We start from the raw sequence: 12753 nt of genomic DNA on the forward strand, positions 1-12753 counted from the left end.
ACTAGTGTTCTGGCTAGTGGTTAGATAAAGAATCTTAGAGTGTCTACCCTAGGTGTAGACTAGTGTCTCAGTAGATACTCAGAAAAATTTTCACAGCCTGGGTGAAAGGAGGAGTGAAAAGCAAAGGAGCCAATCCAGAAACCTAACACACGTACACTTCCAGAATTAGAGAGCAAGCTGGGCACAGTGGCTCATGCCTGTGATCCCAGCACTTTGGGAGGCTGAGATAGAAGGATCACTTGAGCCCAGGAGTTGGAGACCAGCCTGAGCAACCAAGCAAGACTCTGTCTCTACAAAAAGGAAAAAAAAAATTAGCCTGGTGTGGTGTCACGCATCTGTAGTCCCAACTACTTGGGAGGCTGAGGCAGGAGAACTGTTGGAGCCTGGGAGTTGATGAGACCACTACATTCTAGCCTGGGCAACAAAAGAACACGCTGTCTCAAAGATGGATGATGGATGGATGGATGGACAGATAGATAAAATCAGAGAGATAGCTTTCTAGAGTCACTATTTCTTGCCATTATATAAATTCTTCTAGTTAAAGCCTCAGGTGGAACAGAATTGCTGTGTCTGGGAAGTGGCCACATCTACTTGCCAGGCTGGTCCCCACCAGGCCTTGTTGCAGTGCCCCAGATGGCTGAGTCCATCCCTGCCTCCGAGTCCCCATCTGTGTGTAGTGAGTCCACCTTTTCACTCACCTCTCGAGTCTTAGATTCAATACAATTTTCTCAGAGGGGTAATTCCCCAGCCCCTATTGTTCTTTCTTACTGAATCTTGCTATTTACATTCACAAAATTTATCACAATTTTACTTATATATTTGTTGGGTAATTCTTTAACTCATGTCTATAATCCTGTCACAAAACTTCAAGCTCCAAAAAGACTGTATCAATTTAATTCAGCAATTATTACCTAATGGCTAGTATGCCTGGCATGAAAAGACACTCCATATTCATTTAAATAATGATAAGAGTAAAAACTGTTTTTTGTTTTTTGTTTTTTTTTGAGACAGAGCCTCAAGCTGTCGCCCTGGGTAGAGTGCTGTGGCATCACAGCTCACAACAACCTCCAACTCCTGGGCTCAAGCGAGTCTCTTGCCTCCGCCTCCCAAGTTGCTGGGACCACAGGCGCCTGTCACAACACCTGGCTATTTTTTTTTTTCGGTTGCAGCCATCGTTGTTGTTTGACGGGCCTGGGCTTCGAACCCGCCACCTTAGGTGTATATGGCTGGTGCCTTAGCCACCTGAGCCACAGGCGCCAAGCCGAAAACTGTTATAATTTACAGGAAGTTACTAAGTGCCATGTATAGTCCAGTTGTTAACAAGGCATCCTATTTAATTCTCCTAATGGCCATCACTGTATCTGTACCCTTTGTTACTTCCCAAAGTGCTTGCTATACAAACATATTCAATGGCCAACTGACATGTAATTAAATTTGGGTAGATTTTAACGAAGTAGTTCCATGGTTGCCATAAACATTTATACACTACTTACCCTTCTGCCTAAAATCTGGTTGATAGCTGCACTTTCTTTTAGAGTACACTCAGCAACGACATTTGCTCTCATCTCTTTCATGTATAACATAAAAGCATTCAGAGGCTTCTTAATGTGAGGTCTTTTTGGCTCTTGCTCCTTTCTCTGTTCATGCTGAGGCTTCCTAAAAGGCAGTTTGGGTGGTAGTTAGGGGAAGGGATAGGAGGAGAACAGAAGCAGGCACCTGTCACATCGCCACTCTCAGGCTGGGACAACCCCTGCACCCACTGAACGCCATCACCTTGGAAGAGCAGCTCTTGACTAACTTGAAACACTGAGAGGTGAACAACCAACAATAGGTCTTATCTACTCAGCAGCTCTCTAAGACTAAAGTCCCTTGGTTCGAGAAAGTATACCTACTACACAAGTGTTTACCACAAAATGGAAACTGACTTGGCACTGTGAAGATACCTGGTGGAGGGCCCTAGCAGAAGGGCCTCAGTCACCTCAGCAGAAGTTGAACACATCATACAGTTGATCATTCCTCTTTCAGACAGATTCTTTACTTTAGGGCTGAAGGATCAAGGGGCATGCTGAGGAACTACTGAAACTTTAGACCCCTTCCCTTGAACAAACGCATGCTGCCTTTCCTGCATTTGCAAGGAGTTTATGGACTATCACATGCTCTCTGCCACCACCACCCCCAAAAACCTAGATTAAGAAGCTCAATTACTTCTCTTTAGGGTAAATTAATTTAGCCCTGCTCTAACAGTCCAAGACAACGTTGGTCCAACAGGGAGTCCTGGGCTTTGTGTGCCTCTTTCCCTTGAATTCTGCGCTGCTGAAGTCTCAAACCAGGGTAACTGCATCTCTGGAAGGAAAAGCATTAAACCCTCCAGTCTAATTCACTCAGGTACTAATGAGTTCTCCCCAATAATCAACAAAATTAAAACATAGTGGTAAAGGGCAAATCAGCTCAAGATTTTTTAACGCCTTCATCTTAGTGAGGTCCCCGTGATTTTTTAAGGTCTATGCTCCTTTCTAACCTCAGAATCAAAATTAGCGCAGTGAGAATCAAGTTGCATAATGTCCTCGGGGACAGAGCTTTCAAGGCAGAGCTACACCAAATTTCATAATGACAGAGACAGGAGAAGAATCACCAGTACAGAAGCTGCAGCAGCATCTTCAGGCATTTCCAGATGAGCCTGGTGCATACTTACACGTGCATTAGGTCGCTGTCAGTGTGGGGATGTTCCTGCTTGACCTGAGGTGTTACAATAGCTGGATGAGGGATGCCAGTTGTGTGGGGGCCCGGAGGACCAGGAATCATATGATGGGAGAACCTAAAGGAAGGAAACAGAAGAACAAAATATATATATACTACTGGCTGCTGCCGCAAAAGCCAGACAGACTTTCAAAACAATCTATTAACTGCTCTTGGCTAAGAGTTACACACTGGAGTATTAACTATAAATTAGATTGGGCTAATAATTATTTTTTCCTTCTGTATTCAGGTGGAAAATATTTATAATTATTCCCTGTCGTTCTTCAAATAGTAGAGCCTGATATTTTTCCAGACAGGACTCTAGGCCCTAGGGTTAAAAAGGAAAAAAAAAAAAAGAATCATTTTTCTTGCAAAGCAATTTTGAAATAAGAATTTCAGCAAGAGTAATTTTTGGAAATATAATACTTTATTAAGATTTAGCTTTGTAAATGGGTTTTTAAATGAAAGCTAAAGACATTATCTCTGCCTGCATTCATAAGCAAACCACCACATTAAGAGTTTTCTTATATTGTTCACTTCTTCATTAATACTACAAGTGAACAACTGAGAAATGGGAGTCAGTCTGCTTTTAATAAGGTTTCCATTAACATCGTGCAAATTGATTTCTATGCAGAAATAAAGTAATGTTTGAGACCTCTACCCTTATGGAAAACTGGTAACAGAATCAAAGGGGAAGATGTAACTACAGGGAAGGATATAGTTCTGTACCAAGGTAAAAACTATACCCACAAAAGGCTTTTTCACAAGTATTCTTATAGCACATAAAAAGAATCTTAAATTATCCACCACCAGCCAACACAGAGGAGGGAAACTGCCATGCAAGAAAAATCAAACAAATAAAGACAGTACTCTCAACAAGGGCTTCAGATAAATTTGGATGTGTTTTAGAAACGTTTACTTTTCAAACTGCTTTAAAGTAAACATGCAATTCAACAAGAACAAAATTCTCAAATCTTTCATCACAGCTATTACAATTAATTCCTTAACCTGACTGGGTATGTAATATTTCAGAAATAACTTTTAAACTATTAAGAAGGCATGGTAAAACTACGAATATTTGACCAAGTAATGATGCTTGCTGAATATGCTGTTTGCAAAAATACACAATGCTAGGTTTTTGCCTGTGAGAAAATTCTATCATTGCATAGTTTTCATAATGTTAAAAAATGTAAAAGTATGTTTTAGTTGGAAGGATATTAATTCCATTCCCTACTACCTATGATCAGCTAGATTTACGAGTCATTGAAAAAAAAAATTTTTAAAGCTGTAATTCACTACAGAAACTCAGAATTTCATACCCACATAACAAAACACAGATTCACAACCAGTTAATAACTCACCAGTTTGACTTCAGCATGATAATGCTAGCTCCTTTGAAAAAGCCACATTGAACACACAGATGATACACCACAAATGTGTGTGTACATCAAGCACAGGGCACAGAAGCCAACCTTTCCAGAAGCAAAAGCATCACACAGAGCAGCCTTGCAGTGTGGCACGGTAGGCCTCCGAGCTCCGCCGGCACCACCACGTCCACACAGGGCCTGATTCACACACTAGGACGCATACCCTGCATGGCCTGGCAGCCTGTAAGCACTGCTCTCTCTCTTGACGGCCTTGGTCCAGGAAGTCTACAGAGCAGTGGTTTTCAACCTGTGGGTCACGACCCCTTTGGGGGTCGAACGACCCTTTCACAGGGGCCACCTAAATACATCCTGCGTATCAGATATTTACGTTGCAATTCATAACAGTAGCAAAATTACAGTTATGAAGTAGGAAGGAAAATAATTTTATGGTTGGGAGTCACCACAACACGAGGAACTGCATTAAAGCGTTGTGGAGGTTGAGAACCACTGCTCTAGAGTCTAGACTATCTGGGCATTTTCAAACACTGCCTCACCAAACTGCTACAACTTTCCTCAAAGGAAGAAAATTACAGAACTCAGTCCAAACCAGCTTTTACCCTCCTCCCTTACCCCACCTTTAGCATATTTTGAATCCAACAAGCTATTCTTATAACATCTGCTGTGGGGACACTTCACAGCCCATGGTCAGGGGGCAATGCATTCTTCTAGAGGGAAGGCTCCTGGAAGCTAAGTCCATTCCCCTGCTGGGTGTGGCTGGTCCAGCTGGGGCTCCCCTTGGGCTCCTACCAGGAATCTCTGACACCTAGTGTGGGAGGCAGGCACACTGCACAGACAGACAGATGGCTGGGTATGCACCCTCCTAGCCGACTGAGAGGCAAGCAGAGGCACACAAGATGCAAGCACGAGAACAGCAACTTGTCCTCAAGTGCCCCAGGTTCCACCTCCACCTACCTGGACATGGAAGTGTCGACTGACAGTGAGGATGGGTAGGGTTGCCTGAATCCACCCGTGATGGGATATACAGGCTGACCTTGCCTGAGGTCACAGAAGAAAGGAACCCATCAATGACAAAACACGAGTTACCACCCAGCAATAAGAGTTGGATGAGGGGAGAAGAGGGAGATAGGCAAACAGAACCTTGTGGGAGTATTACAGACCACAGCATTTCTGCACATAGGCAACTGTTTCCTTCCTCACCCTCCACCCAAACAAAGCATCATTTGCCTTCAAGAAAATCTCCCACCCCCAACTTGGAAACAAACCAGTCCACAAATTCCTTATCTTTTATCCCTTCCCCTCGTCCAACCCCATTAATGCTTTGAACAAAGTAGGCACTTAATAAATATTTATTGACTATATTGGAATCCAGAGAATGGTGCAATGTTCCCTTCAGGAAAGGAGCTTAGTGAATTCTTTCTTAGAATCTTTGAGGATTTCAGGGAGGGAAGAAGGAAACAAAATTTTATATTTATATAAAAATGAACAAACATTAAAAAAAAAACAACTGTATCTTTCCCCCCACATACGTGTATGTTAGAGTCAAGAAATAAAAGACTGACTCATTGGAATTATTTTATCTCTACTCTGAGAAGTCTATTTTCCCCTCTGTTATTTCTACATCTCTCATTTTTGCATTTATACAAGTTATTTCCAGCTGCCAGTGGTGCACCTCAGCACAGGATTATTTATTGCCCTTAAGTAGCTAAGTTTAGACAGAATAATTCCAATCTAGGTTTCAAATTATATGCATAATCAATTAAGTTCAGTTATTGACTAAGAGATGTAATGCTAAAGAAATGTGAAAAGAGAGGAGGGGAGGGGAGACAAGGGGAGAGGGAGAGAGAAGGGCTGCTAGAATGCCCACAGCAGGATGTCCCTTCCTTGATGAAGATCTCAGATAAGGATGGCCTAGGTAGGGAGATGGGAACAATGTTACCGGGGCTGTGGAAAGAGAGACCCAAATGGAGAAAGCAGAGAAAACACTTCCTAGAGTTCAGGAATTATTTCTATGAATGAGAAGTGGGGAGGGGAAGAACAGAGAAAGGATAGGAATGGCAGGAGGGAAAGCTGTGCTAATCATCAATTGATATAGTACATATAAAATTAGTCTTTCTTCCCAAAATATTTTCCTTTACATAATTTAAAAGATTTTAAAGACAGCAGTAAGAGTGTTTTTCGAAATAAGATAACAATATAAAGAACATTAAGCAGTTGGATTCTAAAAAAAAGACCTCATATGTACTATTCTAAACTCAGATCGGATACTCAAATTTTACAAGATGCTTTTTTTTTCTTTATTAAATCACAACTGTGTACATTAATGCATTTGTGGGGTACAATGTGCTGATTTGATATACAATGTGGAATGCTTACATCAAACTGATTAATATAACCATCACCTCACTTATTTATTGTGGTAAGACATTTATACTCTTAATAGTTTTGTAATGTACCATTGCATTGTGCACATTAGGTGAAGTCCCACCAAGTACCCTCCCTCCTCCTGGCCTCCCCGCTCCCCTTCTCTTTTTCTCCTCTTCCCTCCTTCCTTCTGGACTATAGCTGTGTTTTATCATTTGTATGAATGTGTTTCCTAATAGTATTAAGTACACTAGATACTTTTTCTTCCATTTTTGATATACTTTACAAAGAAGAATATGTTCTAGCTCTATCCAGGTATATAAAAAAGAAGATTCTTTTTTATTGGTGAATTTCCCTCTAGTTATATATCATTTACCTCACTTTCCCAGATATTCAATGTGTCTAAGTTTATGTTTCAAAAAAATAAGGTGTTCATAAAAAACCTAAGGAAAAAAACCTACATTGAGCACTAACTTTGTACAGGCATAGCAAATGCCCAAGGCCACAAATTGAATCCACAAACTCTAAGCTTCAAAGCAAATGCTACATAGTCATTTTCTACACCTATTAGCAAACAGATTCAATCCATTTAAAAGTCTGTTATGTTTTTTAATCTTTTAAATTGAAATGAATAAAGTTAGCACCTTGCTTGTTGATGTGAAATTTCTTCAATTCCACAAGTGCTGTCATTCATAAGGCTAATTTCCTTGAATGGAAAGTGGAAGAACATGTGTTCAAATGCCTGGCTGAAGGTTATAGGAAGGATCTTACCAGCCAAGAGGTGGGGTGATCTGTCCAACACCACCGGGAGACAGGGGATAAAAGGCAGGGATGTCAGGAGCTGGAGGATGTCGGGACATGCCTGTACAAAAGAACAACAGAGAGGAGTCACTCTCAGATTCATGGGACACTGACCAGAAGACTGATGGAAACGCAATAAAAACGTTCTATGCCATTAATACTGAAGGTCTAGAATGAAACAATATTTATTCTTCGGATCCAGTGAATAGCAGTCAATTAGCTTTTCTCAAGATTACTACAATCAGAGGGATCAGGATCCTCAGATCGTGCACCTTGAGGAACTCCTGAAGGAGTAAATGTGCTGCCAGTAGAACAGTCAAGAAAACAGGCATTTAAATTTATTTTTCCCTCATTTATTTCACTTTGGTTAACAAAATGATATACTGTTGGTTTTGTGTGGGAATGAAAATTATTTCGCATAGAATGAAAAAATGACAGCCTTTCTTAAGTAGATGATTTACCATGGTGCCCAAGGATTAGGTAAACTGCCACTTTCATATTTTCATAGGTTCCCTTATGGACACATAGATTTGGGAAATATGACACCTCAGAGAATCAAAGATTAATTAGGAATCATCTTCAGCCCCATAATGGTCACACTTGATATGATTCATTTGGTCTCCGCCACTTCAGCTCCAACTAAGCTCTTCATCGAGTTGAGTCCTCTGGGCTCCAAGGTCAAGCTGTTCTGGATTAGTTGGATTCCATAGAAAATGACAGAGCCACCAAATTGTTTCCTGAGCTTACACTCCCTGGAGTATGCTGCCCTGTAACTGTGAACACCACCTAGAGATTAGTTAGACCTAATCCTAGTCCCAAATGATATCCCTTTGTTTATACCTTACCCTAGGTAATGACAGGAAGAGAAAAAGAAATGACAGGACAAAATGAATAAAACGTAAAACAGAAAAATTCAAACTTTAATTTACTTAGGGGAAATAGAAAAGAGCCACTCAAGTTTCTTCGCACAGATAAATCATGGCTTTTAAAAGACCACCTCCATATAGAAGCATACTTTCCAAAGTTAACTCACAGAATACAGTGAGTGACTGTAAATATATTGGCTAACATGTAGATTTAAGTGAGTACATGGAAGACGCCCTTTAAATATTCTACTTTTTTACCATTTAAAATGCTGATAAATTTCATTTGAATTTTAGAAGATATTGAAGGTCTTAAAATTTAAGAAGTGCTGTCTCCAAACTTGATGTTAATTTGACTTTGAAGTCAGAATAGATCATTTCTTGATTCTTATAGAAAACAGGTAGGAATAAGAAAGATTATCTCAAAAGAGAGACTACATGACACTATCACACATTTTGCTGTTTTTTAAAAATAATAGTCTCAATTGTTGTAAATAAAATTCTTTTTTGCTACAAATATTAATTATTTTGGTCACAGTGGACCAAGTTTTATATCCTGCAGATTTCTTCTTGGGTTTGGGCAGCAGGAGTGATTCAAAGGGAGCCTGCAAGGGTGTTCCTGACATGTAAGACTCATTGGTGAGGTTTTTCAACTTGCTGCTTCCCTCACTCTGAGATCCAGGTTAACTCCCCCAAGAGCTCAGGGTCTTGCTGGGGATTGCTCTGTTTTGCAAACAGACAGACAGAAACAGTACAACCAGACCAACTCTAAACATTAGAACTTAGTGGAAATGTGAATGTTTAATCATGGTAACCTGAAATTCATGGCTAGAGGTCACAGACTATTAAAATTATCTACTTTAGTCACTTTATTTTGCAAATGTGGAGATTAAGGTCTAGAGAGGGTAAGAGATCATGCAGGCATCTGTTTGGGTTACACGAAAAGTATGTCCTGTCCTGGGCTTTGATCGCTGGGACACAGAGGGGTAACTTGCTTGCAGTCATATATCTTTAAGCTTACAACTCTTGCTCTTCACGCTAGCTCACATTCTAAGTGCACTGAGAACATGGTAGAGTGATTCAAATGAACAAAAACTACAAACTTATTGTATTTGGTTTCTCTGCTAGAAGAGGAAGGAGGGAACTTAGCACCTGCTATGTGTCAGGTTCTGGGCTAAGTATTTAGTTTGACTGTGTCTATTAAAATTCTTCTCATCCTAAACTGCCCCTTCTCCCAGGCAATTTTCTCTAAAGTTATAGCTTTGATAAATGTCTGTCTCCTTTAAATCAACAACTTTTTATTTGTACTTTCAATGTGGTAGCTGGGATGTTCTTCATTTTGTTTTATAGTTAGTTTGTACAAATGATTTCTTGCATGAGCTTATATATTGCTTGAGAAAAAAAGACCAAATTTTACCAATTTATGTATCAAATCATGTTTGTCTACAGAGGAGGCTCTCTGTGAATATTTCTGACTGACCAAATGAACAAGTGAAATAAAAAATGTTAAAATAAATCCATCCCTATGCTGGGTCTATATTATCAACCATTTCATATGTACAAGTACATGATGTAGATTAAGCATTGTATCAGCAGAAAATGGACTTATATTTTCTAAATATTTATAGCTCACTGTCCTTTAAAGATCTTATTTCCAATGATGCCTAGAAGTGAGTGCCTCCACACCAAGGGCCATGCTGCGCAAGACACATTTACATCATTTATTCAGTCAGTGCCTCCTGAACACTTACTATGTGCTGGAGGATATACTCAATACAGCCTTAAAGATTCTTTAAGCTTTTATAAGTATATGGATATAAGAAATAAATGTATAGATAAAATAATTCTGGAATCCACCTGCATGAATACGCCACCCACTAGCTACATACTTTGAGTAAGTTATTTAATTGTCACTGTTCTATAAAATCAGAACAGCATAAGCACGGTTGTGAAAAATAAATGCATTAATACAAGTGATACAGAAAAGTGTCTGGTACAAAATATCAGTACTATGTAAGTGTTTACTGTTATTTATAAGGTTAAAATGGATAATATAAAGATACAAACAGGTATAGAAAGCTGGTATTTCAAAAGCTCTTTCCTGTTAACATTTTAACCAGACTAGCAATAAGTAGGAAAGGAATGATTGGTACTAATTCCCTTTCCCTTTACTACACAAGCAGAGAGAGAGAAAGAGAAAACTAATTTACTCAACCGAAATTAAACTAAAGTTATTTTTCCACAAATGCAAATAGACTTTGCTAACAAACATTTTCTATTTACTAAAGAATTCTATCTAAAGATAGAACGTGGACATAACACTCTTTGAGGTTTTTTGTTTGGGATAAACCTAACTAGCCTACCAGAACTTTGAAATCAGCACCTCTGGCCTCAGTACCATGATGCTCTCACCAGTTTCACTATATGATATACCCCAAAAGTCAGGAGCAAAAAGGAATAAAAGCAGTAAGGTTATTTATTTTTTTGGCAATGAAAGTACCCAAATGGAATTATGAACTCGGTGTCATGCAAATGGCAGCTTTTCAAAGCAGAGTTCACATATCTCTAGACATGCATGATGAGGAGGTACATAATGTCCAGGGCAAACATGTAATTAAAAATGAGATTTTTTTTTTAATATATAAAAGTATATTTTATATGAGAGACAGGGAAGAGAGTGGAGTGAAGAGATGAGAAAGAGAGAGAGAGCAGTAGGGCGCTGGCCCCATATACTGAGGGTGGTTGGTTCGAACCTGGCCCACGCCAAACTGCAACAGAAAAATAGCCAGGCACTGTGGTGGGTGCCTGTAGTCCCAGCGACTTGGGAGGCTGAGACAAGAGAATCACCTAAGCCTAACAGCTGGAAGTTGCTGTGAGCTGTGACACCACAGCACTCTACCGAGGGCAACAAAGTGAGACTCTGTCTCTTAAAAAAAAAAGAGAGAGCAGAGAGCAGGGAGCAGAGAGGGAGGAGATGGGGGGAGATAGAAGGAGCAGAGAATGATGTGGCATCCCATAGGAAGAAAGGAAGACTGCCTGCCTAAAAATAAAATTTTTGTATTAAAAGAAGTACAAATAGTATATGGATTCGACTATATAAATCACATCAATTTTTGGGAAGCACCTGTGGCTCAGTGAGTAGGGTGAGGGCTCCATATACTGAGGGTGGCAGGTTCAAACCCAGCCCCAGCTGAAGTGCAACAAAAAAATAGCTGAGTACTGTGGTAGGCACCTGTAGTCCCAGCTGCTCGGGGGGGAATCGAGGCAAGAGAATCGCCTAAGCCCAGGAGTTGGAGGTTGCTGTGAGCTGTGTGACGCCACAGCACTCTACTGAGGGCAATAAAGTGAGACTCTGTCTCTATTTAAAACAAAAACAAAACAAAACAAAAAAACCCACTAATTTTTAAAATAAAGTAAGACTAAAGAAACTAAAAGCAGACAACTTCTGGTCAAGCTCACTAGTCCCTTCTTACTCGTTCTAGAAGAGTTGCTTTTAAAAAAGTTTGAGAAACAGTGGTATAAATTACAATTAGACAAAACTAAGCTAGGGTAGCAGTAAGAGATCAAAACAGAAGGAAAAATATAAATGTAATTGGTAGCCAGTTACAAACTTGTCTCTTTTAAAAAGCGAACTGTCCTAGAATTCTTGAGGAGAAAAACTACTAAACAATGATTGTCATTCTTTTAAATAAGTTAATGTTTCAAAGTGCTTCAAATGGGACCTAGGACACAGTAAGCACTATTTAGTTGTTAAATAAATAAATAGTTAAAACTAAATAAAACATACTGTTGGATTCTTTTTGCTAATTGTTTGTTTGAGGCTTTTATATCAATGTTTAATAGTCATCTACTCTTTATGGTTCCCAGATGTGTGTCTCTAGCTCAGACTTGGGTCTGAGATTGTGGCCCACAAATCTGAATTGCATACTTCATGTATGTCTTTTCGGATAGCTCAAAGACACCTTAGACTCGCCATGACCATGATCACATTGCTGATATTCCCTCTGAAACTTTTTCTTGAGATCCCTACCTAATTCCCTTTCTTACCATATAGCCTAGAGATCCATCTTTTTGATGTTTCCTATTCTTTGGAGGCTCTTAACAAAAGGAAGCAGAGTGGAGGAAAGACTGGGAAGGAGGGGTGAAACAGGTCAGCCTGGAAACATCTGCAGAGGTGATTCTTACTTCCTCTAAGACAGGCATCCTCAAACTATGGCCGGTGGGCCACATGCAGCCCGCCTAGGACATTTATCCGGCCTGCTGGGTGTTTTTGCCACCGCTGCCTGTCCTGCTTAGCAGCCGACTCACCCAGGGCCCTCAGTCCGGCCCTCCAACAGTCTGAGGGACAGTGAACTGGCTCCCTGCTTAAAAAGTCTGAGGACCCCTGCTCTAAGTAAAGGTACTCAGGCTCTATTAAAGTCCAAATTCAACATTAACTAAGTCTTCAAATAAGTGTTCTATTTTAACAATGGAGGGAACTGGAAGTGTTAGATATTTAATCTAGAAGTGTTCACATTATAGTAGTGGAAAGAACACCCAGTCTTTGAGCTCCACTTTTTAACCTAGTCATGAAATTTTGTTGTCTATTTTTTTTTTTTTTTTTT

General features: G+C 39.8%; 1 protein-coding gene across 4 annotated transcripts in view; it reads right to left on the reverse strand.

Annotated features, from left to right (window-relative positions):
* LEF1 (lymphoid enhancer binding factor 1) overlaps positions 1-12753 on the reverse strand; it is a 119592-nt gene that overhangs the window by 25941 nt on the left and 80898 nt on the right. For 3 of the 4 annotated variants that reach the window (XM_003796349.2, XM_003796348.2, XM_012809288.1), the window contains exons 5-7: positions 7257-7347; positions 2693-2815; positions 1494-1656 (exon numbers count right to left, since the gene is read on the reverse strand). In XM_003796349.2, coding sequence (XP_003796397.1) covers positions 1494-1656; positions 2693-2815; positions 7257-7347 — 377 coding nt within the window. Of the gene's footprint in view, positions 1-1493; positions 1657-2692; positions 2816-5075; positions 5160-7256; positions 7348-12753 lie in introns of all 4 variants that reach the window. The other variant, XM_003796347.2, reaches the window with a different exon arrangement.

This window comes from Otolemur garnettii, unplaced genomic scaffold (genome assembly GCF_000181295.1).
Source record: "Otolemur garnettii isolate 467f Iridium unplaced genomic scaffold, OtoGar3 scaffold00103, whole genome shotgun sequence".
NCBI lineage: Eukaryota > Metazoa > Chordata > Mammalia > Primates > Galagidae > Otolemur > Otolemur garnettii.